The sequence below is a fragment of the Triturus cristatus genome, chromosome 10, assembly GCF_964204655.1.
Source record: "Triturus cristatus chromosome 10, aTriCri1.1, whole genome shotgun sequence".
NCBI lineage: Eukaryota > Metazoa > Chordata > Amphibia > Caudata > Salamandridae > Triturus > Triturus cristatus.
Window position 1 is genome coordinate 963,593,678 of NC_140593.1, and position 18,666 is coordinate 963,612,343.

The 18,666-nt window shown below is 50.7% G+C and overlaps 1 protein-coding gene across 1 annotated transcript in view; it reads left to right on the top strand.

Annotated features, from left to right (window-relative positions):
• SMG1 (SMG1 nonsense mediated mRNA decay associated PI3K related kinase) overlaps positions 1-18,666 on the top strand; it is a 1,471,505-nt gene that overhangs the window by 220,072 nt on the left and 1,232,767 nt on the right. The window contains exons 7-12 of the mRNA XM_085628855.1: positions 6,470-6,595; positions 6,688-6,760; positions 7,398-7,495; positions 7,679-7,852; positions 8,087-8,311; positions 8,532-8,633. Of these exons, the coding sequence (XP_085484981.1) occupies positions 6,470-6,595; positions 6,688-6,760; positions 7,398-7,495; positions 7,679-7,852; positions 8,087-8,311; positions 8,532-8,633 (798 nt within the window). The remainder of the gene's footprint in view (positions 1-6,469; positions 6,596-6,687; positions 6,761-7,397; positions 7,496-7,678; positions 7,853-8,086; positions 8,312-8,531; positions 8,634-18,666) is intronic.

Below are 18,666 nucleotides of genomic sequence, written 5' to 3' on the forward strand. Positions count from 1 at the left end.
TTAGTTGATCACGAATGGCATCTCCCTCCGGAGGTGGCGCAAGGTCTCTTGCAACAGTGGGAAGAGCCTTGGTTAGATCTGTTCACCTCTGCGGAAAATGCGCAATAGCAGCAGTTTTGCACGATGGAGTTTCCTAAGTGGGTCTTGCTTGGAGACGCTTTTCATCTCGAATGGAACTCAGGCTTTCTGCACTCCTTTCTGCTCATACTTCTACTGCTCAGAGTTCTCAAGAAGATCAGGACTGACCGGGACCACATCATCCCTGTGGCCCAAGACTGACTACTGAGTCTGGTATCCTGAGCTTCTCCAACTGAGCATCGATCTTCCGATCAGCCTGCCCCTTTAGGAGGATCTTCTGCCGCAGCAGCAGGGGGAGTGTTCTCCACCCAAATTCCACACCTTCTTGCGTAGATTGAGCGGCGGCAGGTGACTGCATTCGTCCTCCCACCCGAAGTCTGTGATATTATTTTGGCAGCCTGGCGTCCCTCTACCAAGTTGGTGTACGCCTGCAGGTTGAACAAGTTTGTAATATAGTGTACAGAAAAGTCTATTCACCCTCTTTCTGCTTCCCTATCTGATTTTTTACTTTTTATTTAAACCCTTGCCTAGAAGGGCTCTTCCCTGGGCACTCTAAAAGGGTACCTTTTGGCCAGGTCTATCTTTCTGCGGCTGCCAGACCAACCCTTGCTCGGGCTACTTCTGACCTTTGGGACACTGCTGAGCTACTCCTTCCCTCCTTGCCGGAGGGCCCCTGTGCTGACCTGCTCCAGCTGGTTCGGGATGGCCGTGACATGGCACAGTTTACCATCCGTTCGGCCATGGATACCACTGACTCAGTGGGTCGTGCTACAGCCAGCTCAGTTGCCCTGCGTCGACATGCTTGGCTACGCGATGGCAGTTTCCCTGAAAATGTTCGGGAGCGACTCAGAGATCTGCCCTCCGATGGGGCCCATTTGGTTGACGACCATGCCGAATCGGCAATACAGCGTCTCTTTTCAGGATTTCGTTGACTTCCTGGGATTTAGTCCACTATGGTGGATCTATGTTTTCGTTGTGACGGTGTTGTCACTGTTCTTCTGTTTTGTCTTTGGCTCCAAGAGGTTTGTCCCAGAACAATTGTATGGCTGTTCAGCCAGAGGTTTTTTCCCTCACTTTACTGCAGCTGGGCCAGCTGTTTGTTTCTTTTGACCTCTTCCTATGAGCTTGTCTCAAGAGGTGTCCCTTGCTATTATAGGGATGTGACCTACCCTATGTGGGGTATTCGTTTGCTATTGTGTAGCTTTTCCTTGTCAGAAAGATTTGGAGACTCCCGTGGTGCTCTCTTGCTATTGTCTCACTGCTGTTGTCGTACCCTCGGTTCAGTTCCACAGACTGACGTGGTCCTCTCCTGGTGCTTCTGTATTGCTGCCTTCGGTTGTTCGGTGGCATTCTCGGGCGTCTTTGGACGCAGTTGGCTCTGGTGTTTTGTTGGGGCTCTGCCGTTTCCGGCTCACCCCAGAGGGGTTTTCTCATCTCCCCTGCCTTGCTTTGGCTCTTCTTCTGCCTTCTTTCTACCCTAAGCGACGTTGGCAGTCTTGTGCGTGGGTACGCGTCCCTCTGGGCGCTCCGTTCCGCTACGTATCGGTTCTTTGTCACTGCTTGTGACCCGTCCTATGTGTAGGTTTTCTCATAGGGGACCCATTGGGTTCCTTGGACCATTGTCTTGGCTAAGCTTTCTTGCTGTGGCCTTCTTCCCTGGTGTTGAAAAGGCTTTGGTACACCCTGTCGGGGGTTGGCCAATGAGTGGTACATTTTTACCAGAAAGGACCTCTGTTCTGCATTGTGTCCCTGGTCTCCCTTGGAGGGCCTAGGCCTGGCATTGTTGCACACTGCTCAGGTATTCTTTTCCTGGCCGCTACGATGAGTTTCAGCAGATTCTACAGATGTTCTCTGAATTCATCTTGTCTACATCTGTTCCTTTTTCGGACTTTCTATGTCTGCATGTTACTGACTGATTCTATTTCTACCTTTCGGAGGCCTGTCCATTCTCTATGGGGCGTCCTTCTGGTTTACCCCTTAGGTTGTCATTTTCTGACTTTTCCAGCATTTCGGTGTGCAGTGTTCGCACATGAGGGGGTAGGCGTGCAGAGTCTGCCTGCGGTGGATCCTGGGGATTGTTCCAGGTCCCCCATTTGTTTCTATTTCTTTTCTCCACTCTCTGCCTAAGGGGAGCTGATCTTGGGCATGTTCGGCTTGCCGGTCGCCCTTGGTCTTTGTTCCCAGGGGTATGGTTGCTTGGTTCGCTACCTGGTGCTGTGCTGTCTTCTCGGTCAGGCCGCACATGTTGTTGTTGTTGTTATGCTTCATTGAGCTCTCCATTGTGTGAAGTGATTCTCAAGGTACGCCCTACCTGTTTTTGTGTGTTCTTGTCATTCACATCTTTGCACCTCCTGGTAGTCATGGTTGTGTGTTTCGGCATGATGCCCTCTGCCCTGACATGCCATCTGTTGCCATCCCTTCACTGGACCTTTATCTCTTCGGACCCTGGGGTCCTATACTCAGCTTCCCTCTTTTTGTGGAAATCTGTGGCATTTTGTCATTGTGCACTGACTTTTCTGGTTCTGTGCCTTTGTTTCGTCCCTGTCTGGCCGACAGTGGACTCATGTTGTCCTCTGATGACTTGTGGTACCTTGCTTCCCTTACTCATGCTCTGCATTCATGGTCTGGTGTCAGCTATGCAGGGTACTACGGAGCCTTATGGGTCTGGTGTCAGCTGCGCTGGAATTGAGGACCCAACCTTGTTTCCGTCAATTTTCTTGACGGTCTGCTTCCTTCGGGAACATGGTGGGGTTCGGTCGCAGGCCCTCCTCCCATGGGGTATAGCTGTGGTGTCTATTCTAAGTTAAGGAATCTGCGGCTAGCTGTCTCTATCAGATGAACGAGTTACTTACCTTCGGTAACGATGTATCTGGTAGAGACACAGTCTAGCTGCAGAATCCTTAACGCCCGCCCATCCTCCGCGCTCTGCGTGGTCCTTTCCAGGTGGGATTCTACCACCTTGCCTCCTTCCGGTGGCCATGGTCTTCCGAAGGGGTGCTTTAGTTGACCCACCTCAGGGCAGGTTGTCTCTTTCTGTCTGTCTCCCCATGTTGTTGGAGTATCCTTGTCTCTGCTTCAGACGTTTGGGTTGAGCTTCTATTTGACTATACTCAGTGCATAGGTCATTGTGGAGGTGTGGTACCACTTCTGTGTGGTTTTTTACTTCTGGTCACAGGCCAAAAGTCACGACTTTCAGTCCTGTCCCCCTTTTCAGTTGCATCCTTGCTCACAGACTCTGTTGTACAGTTCCATCCTCTGGCTGCGTTCTGTCCTTTGATTGTCATGTCATTCATTTCCACTGCTGTTGCCTCTTTAAGGGGGCACGGTTCTTTGCTTTGTGGGATTTTTATTGGAGCGGGTGCTTGTTCACTTCTTTCAGTCCCTCCAAGTGTTGAGTGCATTTCAACATGGGATGGTTTCTTATCATTGTTGTTTCAAAAGTTTTTTGTTTCTTTTTTGGCACACTGTTCATAAACTCACAGTTTTTGTAATGGCTCCGTGTTATGGAGTGGAAAACCACTAAACTCCGGATCCGCGTAAGGACGCTGAAAAGAAGAAAACTGACGTCAGCACGCCGAGGGTGTCTTATATGGCTCCATTGACGTCACTTCCGTGGACGACATCAGGACAGAGCCAGGCGATGCCGCCCCCTGGCGTGCAGAGGTACTGCTAGGGAAAAAGTTTTCTGGATCCAGTCTTATGCCTGGAGATATTCTAAGTTAAGGAATCTGCGGCTAGACTGTGTCTCTACCAGATACATCGTTACCGAAGGTAAGTAACTCGTTCTTCAGGGCCTTTCCTCCCTTGCAGCAAGTCCAAGACATTCAGGCTATGAGCCCAGTTTTTCAACCTCAGTCCTGGATCTCTGTGAGAGCAGTCGGAGGAGTTTTGGCCTCCTGGTGTCATGCATCCTGCTTGTTCACTGTGCTAAGTTGCATTTGTGGCCTCTGCAGTTGGATCTGAAGTCTCAGTAAACCCAGCACCAAGGAGAGCTGTTGAATGTCATGCAGGTTTCAAAGGAGACTGCACACAATCTGCAGTGGTAGCTGGTACACCTCAGCCTGACCAGTGGCAGGCCCCTTTCTCTTCCCTACCCAGAGCTGACTGTGGTGAGAGATATATCCATGTTGGGCTGTGAAGGTCACCTGGTCTCTGGCAGAAACCTGCTCCACATAACGTTTTTGGAGCTGTGGGCTGTTTGCTTGGTGCTGAATGCCTTCCTGCCTCCCTTCAAGGGAAAGCCGTTGCAGGTTCTCATGGACAACTCCAGCTCTATGTGGCTTTGCCCAAAACAGGGCAGAGTGGGGTTCTTGGGTCCTTTTCCCAGACACTTTCCTTATTGTGAGTGACCTTGCAAAATTTTGAAATGCAAGGTGGGCAAGCTCAGCTGCTAATGCCTGGCAGATCACGAATAGCGATTGCCTCTCGAGGTGGTGCAAAACATCTGACAGTCAGTAGAATCCTGGCTGAATCTTTTTCCCACCATCAAGCTTGCAGCGTCAAGACGTCTGTGCATTGGAGTTCTCAAGAATGCTCTCTCTAGGGGACCCATTCAGACTGGAGTGGAGTACAGGACTTCTGTGCGTAGTTCCACCTCTGCCTGTTAGCTCAGAGTTCTGAAGATCAATAACGACTGGGTGCAAGTCAAACTAGTGGCACTGGTTTGTGTCAGTAGAGTGTGGTAGCTGTAACTTGGAAGCTTGGATCTTTTTACATAAACATGACTGGGTTCTGCACCGGAACCTTCACAGTCCACATCTCCACCATGCCTTGAGTTGTGCAAGTGGCAGTTGACTGGGTTCAGTCTGCCACCTGAGGTGGTGGTTGTCATCCTTCTACAAAGTACATCTGTGCCGGGCGGTGGGACCAATTTGTGGCCTTGTATAAAGTCCACAAAACCGGCCCCTTGCATGCAAAACTGTTCAATGTATTCGTTTTTGTCCTTGACTTTACAAGATCTTACATTGGGAACTCACAGAAGTTTTGTCAGCCGTTTTGGCCTTTTTTTCATTTGTCACAGCACCCGTCCTTGTTTTACTCATATTGTGATGCAGTTTATTCAAGGTTTCAGACAAGTTCCCTATCAATCCATTTGTGATGCCAGAGTGGTATCTTAATTCGGTCGTGTCTTTCCTTCTCTTAAAAGTGCATCGTCTCACTCTCCAAACATTCTTTGTATTTGTGCTTGTTTGAGCTTTCTATGTAAGTGAGCTCCAGGCTCTATCCTTGCAGCCACCCTATGCCTCCTTTTCCCCAAACAAGCTGGTCTTCAGGACCTGGATGTCATCTGAAAGACGTGATTCGGTTTTGTTTTAGACAAACCATCACTCTCCTAACATTCTTTGCTCTACGTTACCCTTCAAAAAGGAGAGCCTCCATTGACTGGATTGCAAGAGAGTTTAAGCTTTTATATCAATCAAACTGAATCTGGTGGACAATCCACTCTTTATGGGATTCTGCATGTCATAGAAAAGCAAAGCAGTGCTGTGCAGAATATTCCTCTATATCAAGACATGCTATGCTCTGGCCAAAAAAGCAGCCCCTGGAAAGACCAGGGACCCGTGTCCACCACTGTGTTGGCATGGAGGCTTGCCTGTTCTCATCATCCATCAGGCATTGATGTGTGCTTTAATGCACACGTTCACTAATTCCTTGACAGCCAGAAATGAAGGGAGGGGCATATTGCCTGTTTGGTCCTGCAGGACTTTTTGGCCGAGTCCACTACACAGGCCCTCCTCCTTTGAGGTACTGCTTTGGTATCTATTCTACAGATGAGGAATCTGTGGTTTGTAATATCATTCAAATGAACAATTTAGTAATGCCTTTTCTGGTAGATACTCTAACCACAGATACCTCAACTTTAGATTATTCCCCAAGGCCTGACTGGATACGGACGTTTTCACTACAGTGCTTCTGAACACTGCTAGGTGGTAACGTGCAGCTCTCCGCTAGCTTCGTTCCACTCCGGAAGTGACAGAGCCGAGCTGCATATAAGGGCCACCCTGGCCATCAGTGGCCTTTCTTGCCTGACTCAGTGCCCTCTGATGCAGAGCATAGACATTTGGAGATATTTGTGCGCAGATCTCTAATTTGGGATCTTTTTAGATGGTAAAAAGAGACCACTCCACAGAACGGGGACGGCATTGAGGAATCTGGGGTTAGATTGAGTATCCACCAGAAAGAGCGGTACTGAAGCTTGTTTATTTCTACCTAGTTGAATTTTATTAAAATAAATGTTAACCTAAAAACAAATGTGTATTTGCGTATAAACAATGGTTACAAATTACTGTTGCTTTACCAAAAAAATAACAATTTGTTTCTGCACTGATAGATACAAATGTTTACTAGAACGAACATGTTTAACTTGGTTTCAATTATTTTTGTTTTTTAGCTTGTAATGACCAGCTTGCAGTCTATTCTGGAAAATGTTGATACACCTGAATTACTTTGTAAATGTGTAAAGTGCATCTTGCTAGTGTCCCGCTGTTACCCACATATTTTCAGCACAAATTTCAGGGTAAGTGATTTCATATGTAATCAGGGTACTTTGTTTTGAGGAATTTATTATGAGTTGATTGTTTTCAATTCTTGTTCATTCTCGTTTTCAAGGACACAGTTGATATCCTGGTTGGATGGCACATTGACCACACTCAGAAGGCATCTCTTACACAGCAAGTGTCTGGTAAGACTTTCACTATCATGGATACTGTACATATTGAAGGCCTATATTTTAGCTGCACGTTAAGACCATAATATAAGAAACTTGCAAAAAATGTAAGATTTCTTTGGATTGCTGACTGTTGCTGCTATCATAGAACTGATTAAGCTGAGCTCGTAGCTGGTTGCATAAAATGCTTTATAGAAATTTGTGTCCAACTACTTAAGTGAAGGCTTGACTAACAGCAGAGAGGTCTATGCTGCAAGTAAACAGAGGGTTCAGGCGCAGGAAGCAGTATGTTTGCTTATGTCGCTGTGCAAAAATGTCGTAAAAGTTACTTACTTGAATTTTTTCACTAAACAAAACCCGGCAAGCTATACGGTTTGTTGCAGTGGAGATGCTTTGCGAGGGGAAGCAGGGAGTGGGAATGGCAACCATATGTTTCTGAAGTTTTTATACTCTATTTACTTGACTGTGAAGCCTCTCTAAGAAGGTACTAGAATTTCCTACAACTGCTTCTTTAAAATAAACACCTGAATTCTCGTCACAGTGTCTGAAAAATCTTTTGGTGTTGCGCCATGCTTCAAAACTGCCACAACAGATTGAAATGAAACTCTGCTTTAAGATTTATTTATTTTCTATGTGTTTGTGTTGCATGCAGGATGGTTGCAGAGTTTGGAGCCTTTTTGGGTGGCAGATCTTACGTTCTCCACTACACTACTGGGACAGTTCCTTGAAGACATGGAGGCGTATGCAGAGGTAAAAAGAAAATATATAAATATATACAACTATTTTCATGTATGTTCATCTAATTTAAAGCCAGTCACACAATATCAAATAATGTATGTCTTGTTTCTTGCTTGATTTCGCAAGTAATATGACTTTTGCAATAGCTATTATTACATGATTGTAACTCCGCCCCTTTGGATTTGTTTTCTTTAGGACCTCAGTCATGTTGCTTCTGGAGAATCAGTTGATGAAGATATTCCTCCGCCATCAGTGTCATTACCAAAGCTCGCAGCTCTTCTAAGAGTGTTCAGTACAGTTGTAAGGAGCATTGGGGAGCGTTTCAGTCCCATCAGAGGACCTCCCATAACTGAAGCCTATGTAACTGATGTAAGGCTCTATTTGTGTCTTGAAATGCAGAAGCTTTCTTGGTTGTTAGTCTAAAGTTGACATTATTTCTCAGCATGTTTTCGCATTCAAACGGGCACTATGCTTGACATCAGAGGGGAGTAGATTGTTTTAGATGGACTGAAATATTTCAATGTAAATAGTTAGTGTTTATTTAAGTACTTTGTGCAATCATTCATGGCTGTGGAGCATTAAATGTATATTTTTTCTCAACAGGTTCTTTACAGAGTGATGCGATGTGTGACAACAGCAAACCAAATATTTTTTTCTGAGATTGTACTTACAGCAGCTAACGAGTGTGTTGGCGTTTTGCTTGGCAGTTTAGACCCAAGTATGTCCATACGCTGTGAAATGGTCATCACCTATGGGTTGGATCAGTTGGAGAGTTGCCAAACATGTGGAACAGATTACATCATCTCAGTCTTGCACTTACTTACCTTGGTATGTCTATACTCTGCATTCAAGTTGCACATGCCTGTTCTTGTATGTACATTTTATTTGTGTGTGATTTGCAGAAACTGTAAACGTAGTTTCATCCATTTTTTTTTTTTAATTCAGTAGGCATCGCATTCACCTGCTTTTATGTTGGTCTGTATACTTCCACAGACCATGAATTTCATTTCTTTTGATAAGTAAATAATTTTGTTATTTTTATCCTCAGATTGTGGAACAAATCAATACAAAATTGCCATCAACATTTGTAGAGAAGCTGTTTATACCGGACTCCAAATTACTTGAACTACGATATCATAAAGAAAAAGAGGTAAAATAAAGTCAATGTATTTGACAGTATTTTGTATTCTGGTTATATTATGTGGAATAACTACAGAGAATTACACAAAAGGGACTTTTGATGACACTCATTTACTTGCCTATTCATTCTTTGGCCATGTTCACCAAGGTGAATTTAGTATGCCTGTCATTTGCTTGTGTGTTATGTTAAGTCTCTGTTTTTTTTTTGTTTTTTTTTTGTTGAAACCGTTTATTGCAATCTCAAGTATATACAAGCATGGGCCTACAACCTTCCGGCCGGCCGCTAGAGTAACAGGAGCATCTGACAAACTTACAAAAGGGCACTTGGCGTTGCAAAGAAGTAAAGCAGGAGGCATCAACAAAGTGGGCCACATGACTCTAAGCCCACAATACGGTTTCATTTTATACAAACACAACAACATAGAAAACCCCACCCGCAAGGCAACCCGCAGTCGAAGGTAACCACACGTGCTCCTCAAGAGAGGGACCCCAACCATACACAGGAGTCTAAAGAGGGGGAAGGGAAACAAGTCCAGGACTGGGGGAACTCTGTGCCCGGGGCTGGGGGAGGGGGTCAACTAGGGGGACGGAGCCGGTGAGGCAGCAGGCAGCAGTGGTGGCGCGCAGATACCCCCGCGGTAGGCGTTCCAGGGGCCCCATATTTTCACCCACGCCCCAGGCTTGCCCCTCGCCACATACACCACCTTTTCTCGGAACATGCACCAATCCATATGTTCTTTCCAGGCCGACACCGCCGGGGGCCGCTGGGATCCCCACAGTTGAGCGATGTCACGCTTAGCAATCATATATCCCAGAGTCACCCATCGCGTCTGCGGAACCGAGTAATCAGTTGGTTCCCACACATTCAGCAAGCATCTCCTCGCTTCAGGCAACAGCGCGACATGCGTAACCAGACGCAGGACCTCGTGCACACCACGCCAGAATCGCTCCACCTTCGGGCATTCCCACAAAATATGCAAAAAAGTCGCCAAAGTACCACACCCACGCTTACACAACCCATCCTCGGCATAACCCATACGCAGAAGCCTTGGCCCCGTCACGTAAACCCGGTGGAGTATCTTAAGCTGGACGAAGCGAAGGCGAGCCGGTATGGCCACCTCCTTCGGAGAGGCCACCGCGGAAATCCAGTCCTCGTCGTCCAACTCCAGCCCGTCGGCAACCCAACCCTCACGGAGGCCGGTCAGCAGGTCCGAGCGGTCATTAATCAATTTTTTGTAAATGAGGGAGATCGTGCTATCCGGAACGTGGCCATCCAGCACTCTATCCTCCAGGGGGGAAGACTCCGGGATGGAGGCGACGTCTGGGAAGACGGAGCCCAGCGCATGACGGACCTGCAAGTACCGAAAGTATTCACTGCCCTGCAGCTGATACTCCGTCTGCAGCGTCTCGAATGTTTTAAATCCCCCTCTCGTCCAGAGGTCCCCCACTTTGCTGATGCCAATCGTGTCCCACTTCTCGAAACCCTTCGAGGTCCACAGGGAGCCCAACCGCTGAGGCGCATACAACGGCGACGCCCGGGTCAAACGGTCCTTCCACCCCATAGCTGCATTGGCCGCGTGCCACACCCGCACCATGACACGCGTGGGCCCCGTCAAGCGGGGATCCGGCGCGCCAGAGTAGAGCGCTCGATTGTAGTCGCCACCGGGCAGGAGCATCTTGTCCATTTCAAATGCCGGGTTCAAGGCGGGCCCATAGAGGCCGTGATTAATTGCAGCTAGCTGGGAGGCCCAGTAATACCGCTTAATGTCCGGGAGGGCAATCCCCCCCGTCATACCACGGGAGCGTCAACTTCGCCAGGGCTATACGCGGCCTCCCGTCCCAGAACAGGCGGCGCTGTAGACTCTCCACCTCACGGAAGTAGCGCGCCGGGACTAGGTCCATAGTGTTCTGGAGAGCGTACAGGAAGCGCGGCAACGACATCATCTTAAACAATGCCGCCCGGCCGAGCGGCGAAAGCGGCAGGCGCCGCCAGCGCGCGACGTCCTCCTTCAGGCGCTGGAGGGGGGGAAGCAAGTTTCGCTCGTAGCGGGCCTCCGGGTCCAGCGTGATATAGACCCCCAGGTACCGAAACCCCTGCGAGGCAATCTGGATCGGACATCCCCGCGGGAGGACGGGAGCCTCCCCGGAAAGCACATAGACACATGATTTAGCCCAGTTGATGACAAGGCCTGAGTTACGGCCAAAGGAGCGCAGGACATCAACCAGGACAATCAGTGATTTGCGCGGGGAGGCTAGGTACAAAAGGATATCGTCAGCGTAGAGGGACACGCGGTCCTCATACTCGGGGGTCCAACGGAGACCACGGATGGAAGGGTGCCACCGCAGCCACTCCGCCAGGGGTTCCAAGGCCAATGCAAACAGGAGCGGCGACAAGGGGCAACCCTGTCGCGTGCCCCGTCCCAGCGCGAACGGGGCCGAGACTCGCCCATTCACTACCACCTGTGCTAACGGGCCTGAGTACAACAATTTAACCCAGCTGATGAATCCCGGTCCAAATCCAAATTTCGCCAGCATCGCCCAAATGTATGGCCATTCGAGCGTGTCAAACGCCATGGTGGCGTCTAAGGACGCCAAGATGGCCGGCTCCCGCACAAACGGAACACGTGCGAGCACCCCGTGCAAGCGCCGCAGATTGAGGGCCGTGTTGCGATGGGGGATAAAGCCAGACTGGTCTTGGTGGACCAAATCGCCCACCACGCCGACCAGTCGGTTGGCGAGCACCTTGGCAAGGATTTTGGGCTCCGCATTCAAGAGCGAGATAGGCCGATAGGAGGTAACCCGGTCTCGGGGTTTCCCCTCCTTGTGGATCACCACGATTGTAGCCAGACGTTGGTCCGGCGGGAGGGAGCCCCGCGAGTGGGCCGCCAGGAACATCGCGCGGAGGTGGGGTGCCAGTACGTCCGGTCGCAGCTTATACAACTCGATAGGGATGCCGTTCGGGCCCATGGCCTTGCCAGATGCGACCGAGCGTATAGCGAGGGCAATTTCGTCCGAGGTGGGAGCAGCATCCAACGACTCCCTGTCCTCCACCGAAAGGGAGGGCAGCGCGATATCTCGAAGCAGGGCATGAGAGTCCGCCTCCGAGCAGGGAGAAACCGGGGAATACACCTCGCGGAAATAATCCGCGAAGCAAGAGACAATGTCTTCTGGCTCGGTGACACGTACACCATCCATCCTCTCAATCAGCGGAACCACACGACTCGCTCTCTCCTTTTTATCCAACCACGCAATCAATTTACCAGCCTTATCACCCACATCATACAGTCGCCCCTGTTGCTCTCTACTGAGGCCCCTGGCTGCCTCCGTGACGAGGGCCCTATAGGCCGCTTGCTTAAGGTGTAGAACATGCAGTGCAGCATCCGTCACCCCACTCCCCAAATCACCCTCTAGTTCAGTAATTTCGGCCTCCACTCGGGTCACCTCCTCCTGCTCGCGCCTCCGGGCATGGGATATGAAGGAGAGGGCCTCCCCCCTAATAACTGTCTTGAAGGCCTCCCAGAGGGAGATAGCCGAAGGGACAGACCCCACATTCTCCTCAAAATACCGCTGCAAGGATTTAATCAGGTCAGCACGAATAGTGGGGTCGCGCAGGTACCAGGCATTGATTGGAGCTACCCTGCCCTCCCCCCTCGGGAGGACACCAAAGTGCAACAGGAGCGGGGAGTGATCTGAAATACCCCGCGCCAGATGGCGCACCTCTCCCACCCTCCCAGCATAGGCCGCAGGGACAAGGATATGGTCAAGCCGCGAGAGGCTACCATGGGCACCCGAATGGAAGGTGTATTGCAGCTGCGTGGGATGTTTTAAGCGCCAGCAGTCCACCAATCCCAATGTATCTAAGAGGCCGGACAGCCACGCCTGCGCCCGGGGGAGGTCCCTAGGGGGGGTGACGATCCATAGTCCCAGAAACCACCGCATTGAAATCCCCCCCAACCACCAGAAGCCCCCCCGGAAGGTCAAGGAGGAGGCGCCCCAGGTCCGCAAAAGTGGTGGACTGTAGCCCCGGTGGGACATACACTGAGACAAAGACAACCACTTTGCCCTCCATTCTCCCCACCAAAGCAGTGTAGCGTCCCCTCTCATCATGGCGCACCTCATCTATTTCCAGCGGGAGCGAGTTCTTAACTATGATGCCCACCCCCCGCGAGCCAGACGTGAAGCCCGAGTGGGCCACCAAACGATAGCCACGCCGATTCATGGCACAAAAGGAATTACCAATAAGGTGTGTCTCCTGCAGAAAGACCACATCTGGCGAAATTCGTTTCAGATACTGCAGGACCACACCTCGCTTAATCCTATCCCCCAGTCCATTAACGTTCCAAGACAACAAAGTCAAATCCCTACCCCCCATCACATATAGAAGCCATCATTCGTCCCACCGAGAGCACCTCAAAAACACCAATACAGTAAAGGGTTTGCCTTGCGGTAAAAACGAACAACACCCCACCCCAACCCACCCGTCCCAACAGAACTCCCCCCTCCCTGCACCCCTGCATGAGCCCAAACAGCCCCCCCAAAGTGCAGTGTGCCTGTCGCCCCATAGATGAAAACACTAACTAGTCCCCCAGAGGAGGAGGGAAAGCCCCCAAGAGACCCCGTACGACCCCCACGGGAGGGGAACTTACACAATCAGTCGATGATGACAATAATGTTGTCCAGAGCAAGGCCTACTATTAGTCCCTCAGTCCTGATCCGGCAAGCCCTCCCCACCAACCGCGCCCCCCCCACCCCCCCGGCCCCCATCCCCGGGCAAAGTGTCCAACCAGTCCCCGGCCGCCTCGGGACGATCAAAAAAGTGCGTGCGGCCATCCACCTCTACCCTCAACTTCGCTGGAAAAAGCATCGCATACTTGAGGTTCAGGTCCCGTAGGCGACGTTTGACTCCGAGAAAACTCAGTCTCTGCTTCTGGACCGCCGGAGTAAAATCAGGATAGAAGTTGACGTCCATATTGTCGAGTCTGACCGGTCCTTGTTGCCTAGAAGTCTGCAGGATAGCGTCTCTGTCCCGAAAGTTGAAGATCCGGGCAATGAGAGGCCTCGGAGGGGCTCCGACCTTAGGTCTCCCTCCGGGGACCCTGTGGGCACGTTCCACTGCGAAGAGTTTACTCAGCCCCCGGGGCTGGAGACGGGTGAGGATTAGGTCCTCCACAAACAGATCCGCCGCCTCCTCCTCACGTCCCTCCGGCACCCCGACAATGCGAACATTGTTCCTCCGGGCCCGACCCTCGGAATCTTCCAGTCGACGATCCATCAGGGCGCTCGCCTGGCCCAGTCGGCGCACCTCCTTTTGGAGGGCCGCCACGTCCGTTGTGAGGCCCGAGGTGGTGTGGGCCAAAGAGTCGACCCGGTCATTCGTTTTGGACAGATCGGCCCTCACCAGGCCCACATCCACGAGGACCGAGTCAATCTTTTGCGCCAGAGTGTCAAAGCGCTGGTCAACTGAGGCCTTCATCTCGGCGATGGCGCCCATGACGTCCCGGAGGGTCAGATCCGCGGGCAGAGCAGGAGCATCAGTCGGGCCAACAGGGGACCTACGCGGCGCCTCTGGCGAACCCTTCTGGAGGGTGTAGCGATCCATGCTGTTAGACTGAGGGGCTGCGCCACGGCGGGTCGATTTCGCCTTTGCCCGGTCGCCATCTTGTTTCGTGGACATGGCTCCAGTCCCCAAATCGTGCCAATCTCCTTGAAAGGGGCTGACAAACCAGTTCACGGGCCCCGGGGGAGGGCGACCACGGCTCCGAAGGGCGGATCACAGCTGGCGGGCCGGCAGGGCACCCCGATGAAGCCACACCACCGCACGCCGCCTCGCGACCCTACCTCGCTTGGCAGCAAGGAGGGCGCGAATGCGAAAGTGAAAGTGCAGGGTACGCGAATCGCCCAGCCGCGCCCGCGGCTGTTGTTCACTTTGTCTCCGGATCGCCCCACAACTCCAATCCGGGGGGCCGGCGTGGAGAAGGCCGCAAACCTCAATCGATGCTCCCGCCGGTGTCCGAGGTCCGATTTGGAAACGGAAAACGGGTGGCACCTCAGCTCGGTCTCACGAACACAGTCCCCTCGTCTAGGACAGGATATGGTCAGGATTTATGCAGGAGGTCGCGGAGGTCCTCGGGAGCCTCGCACCTACGCGGCCATCTTGGTTGCGCGCTAGGCTCCTCCTCTCAAGTCTCTGTTTTGTTAATATAATTCATGTGCTGTGTAATAAAATGTTAGGTTTATGAAATCTGCAAAATCCCTTTGCATCACGATTCTTTAGAGCATTTCAATTTAAGCTGTAGTCAGATGTTTTTCTTTAGGATCCATTTTTCCCCAATCTTTTTTTTTTTTTTTTTTTTTTTTTTGCTTTTTGCTCTGTGCTTTGAGCACACAGTACTTGGTTGGAGGAAGGTCACATGCTCACTAAGTTACCACTTGGCTAGGATTTGTTGGAAAATGCTTTGTCAGTTGTGGTTGGTGGAGTAGTGCAAGTATAGAATAGTGAAGTTGTTAATCAAATTTAAACTTGTATCTGATAATACTGTAGATGTATTTCTATGGTGATACAGTAGATCTGTAACCAGATTTTATTGGGCACAAACAAAGGTTCTTTGAAATCTAGATTAGTTAATTCATGATGAAAGAATTGTTTTTGTGAACAGGTTTTGCCCTGTTTCATACTAAATGCTGTTAGTTGTAGTTAACAGCTAGGTGCATTTCCAACATACTCTCACTGCCTCAGGACCTGCCTGGACGCTCTGCTGTTTGAAGGGGGAAGGCTGCTCCACTACTCTGCTGCGGGACTGCGAGGACCATGGTGCTTAGCGCTCAGCTGATTAGACTCACCTGGTTCCTCTTCCCGTTTCTGCCTCCACCATCCACGCCACGCCTCGCGACCCCCGCTTCGCGGGCGCCGCTCGCTGGGTCTGATTGCTTAAAAACTTGGTTGGTGCTCGATCCCATTGTGCCTCTCACTGCCTCAGGACCTGCCTGGACGCTCTGCTGTTTGAAGGGGGAAGGTTGCTCCACTACTCTGCTGCGGGACTGCGAGGACCACGGTGCTCAGCGCTCAGCTGATTAGACTCACCTGGTTCCTCTTCCCGTTTCTGCCTCCACCATCCACGCCACGCCTCGCGGCCCCCGCTTCGCGGTAGCCGCTCGCTGGGTCTGATTGCTTAAAAACTTGGTTGGTGCTCAATCCCATTGTGCCTCTCACTGCCTCAGGACCTGCCTGGACGCTCTGCTGTTTGAAGGGGGAAGGCTGCTCTACTACTCTGCTGCGGGACTGCGAGGACCACGGTGCTCAGCGCTCAGCTGATTAGACTCACCTGGTTCCTCTTCCCGTTTCTGCCTCCACCATCCACGCCACGCCTCGCGGCCCCCGCTTCGCGGGAGCCGCTCGCTGGGTCTGATTGCTTAAAAACTTGGTTGGTGCTCAATCCCATTGTGCCTCTCACTGCCTCAGGAACTGCCTGGACGCTCTGCTGTTTGAAGGGGGAAGGCTGCTCCACTACTCTGCTGCGGGACTGCGAGGACCACGGTGCTCAGCGCTCAGCTGATTAGACTCACCTGGTTCCTCTTCCCGTTTCTGCCTCCACCATCAACGCCACGCCTCGCGGCCCCCGCTTCGCGGGAGCCGGTCGCTGGGTCTGATTGCTTAAAAACTTGGTTGGTGCTCAATCCCATTGTGCCTCTCACTGCCTCAGGACCTGCCTGGACGCTCTGCTGTTTGAAGGGGGAAGGCGGCTCCACTACTCTGCTGCGGGACTGCGAGGACCACGGTGCTCAGCGCTCAGCTGATTAGACTCACCTGGTTCCTCTTCCCGACCCCGCCCCCTCTTGCCTTCCTGTTCTTCTGTTTGACCCCGCCTGAACGCGCTAGCGGAACGCGCGCGGGACGTAGCTCGGGGCGAAGACCGGGCAAAGAGCGGGCCGTTTGAGGCCGTTCGAGAACGGACCTGGGCCACTTTATATCTACTCCCTTTACTAGATTTGTCTTTAGCTGCTAATTACTGCACTCGAAATATGACCTCTAGGGAGACTAGAAGTAAGACTATGCTGGCTTCCGGGAAGCCCCAAAGCACCCTGGACAGCTACTTTGCCAAAGCAGGAACATTACTTATCGAGGATATTACAACGCTCGAACGACGCATCTCCCAAGAAATTGAGTGGGTAAGGAGATCATCTCTGGGTCCCCTAGCTTCTGTAACCACCCCTGTGCAAAGACCTGAAAGTAATTTACTAGTAGCCGGGGATAGGGGTCTTGATGACATGTTTGATATACCCGGCACATGCAGTGCCATTGCTTCTGACACAGCCTGTAATACTTTGTCTTCGGCTGACCTCAGTATAATGTCATTACCCTTACCAAAGCCGACGCATCCTACAACTGCTTCTGACATCACGTCATATGCCGGGGAGGGAAATATCACTGAGGCCCAAAGGAATACACCGGTTAAGTTGGGGGAGAGAGAAGGAGCCGTCCCTAAAAATAAGAATGCCCAGAGCTTACGTGGGAAAAATCCGAAATTGATAAATAACTCCATCGTAACAGAGGGGGGGAAGAAATGTACAAAATATAAAAGGAAAACTACACCTAAAAATAAAGGTCATATTCCATCTAATGCCCTAATTGAGAAATCCCCTGATTCCTGTGCAGCCCCTGGTGAGGAGGACATTACCCTCTCTGACATACGTAACTTGATGAGGATAATGCTCAAACCTCTGGAAGTACGGCTAGGAAAAATTGAAACTGTACTCCAGACCATTGAAAAGAAACTGTGTCATTCTTCAGTTACTTGCTCAAAAGAGAATAGACCACTGGTTACAGGGAGGTGCCATGAGGGCAATAAAACACACCCCGCAACCAAAGATTTATCCCTTCCTACCAACACCTTAAAGCCCCCACTCATTCCCACACAACCCGACCTACAGGCTGTTGGCCGGATACCAAACAGTAGTGTGAGAGAGAAGCTCACCACACCTCCAATAAAGAGTCATAGCAAAGAAAACGACCCCAACCAGAGGTCAATTAACTTACCACCAGAAGCCAGTCCTTACATCATTCTATTAGCAGGCACACCCGAGCTTAAACACTCTACACAAGAACCGGTGGAAGCCCTTAAAAACAAAGTGATTAACTGGCTTTCCACTAATAGACCGCTCCCTTTAGGTGCAAAGAGTGAGATCCTGATGGTTAGAAGAGCTTCGTGGCTGGGAGGTACAAGGAAATCTATTGATGGAGATTGTATCTTGGTTAATTTTAGAGACCCCAGGACAGTCACCCACATACTTAACTGGCCACACCGTGACAGAGGAACTTCTATTCAAGTTCTACCACTATCTTTCTTCTATCCACCACCACTACAAGATCGGGTAATGGGAGGTTGGGAACCAGTATTGAGAAGAGGTTGCAGGTGGGGTCATAGGGAATCTATGCCTCCATACCCGATTGGGACACCCCTTCTTGACTTTTTCCCGACCGAGAATAGATATACTAACTTAGATTTGGTAGATTGACAGTGCAGGAATGGTAGGCAAATGGATGTGTACAGCCACTCTCCAACTGAGGAAGTTAATTTCTTGAAGGCTGTAACAACATCGGATGAACCCACCTGCCCAGTTCCTGATATTTCTCCCTATGGGAGGCCGGTGATTTCCCAAGCCTCTAATTTACACGCCAGCCCACTCCAGCAGAACTCTCCTAACAGAACTCAACCCCTAATTGGATATAATGATAGTACCATATCCCCTCCATTACAACTACTATCATGGAATGTGGCGGGCATAACTAATAAGCTGGACTGCCCAGATTGGAACGCATATGTCAAAAGCAAAGACATATGTATGTTCCAAGAAACCTGGGCACGCGATGAATTAACTTATACAGGTTATGCCACATTTCCCACTAGGGCAAAATGGGGTGGCATGGGACGTCCTTCCGGTGGCCTCGCAATTTGGGTGGCTTTAGACTTAGGGTGTAGTGCAATTATGGACCCACTCACCAAGGAGGACAGCCTTGTTGTGTTATTGGAATGGTCTAACCTAAA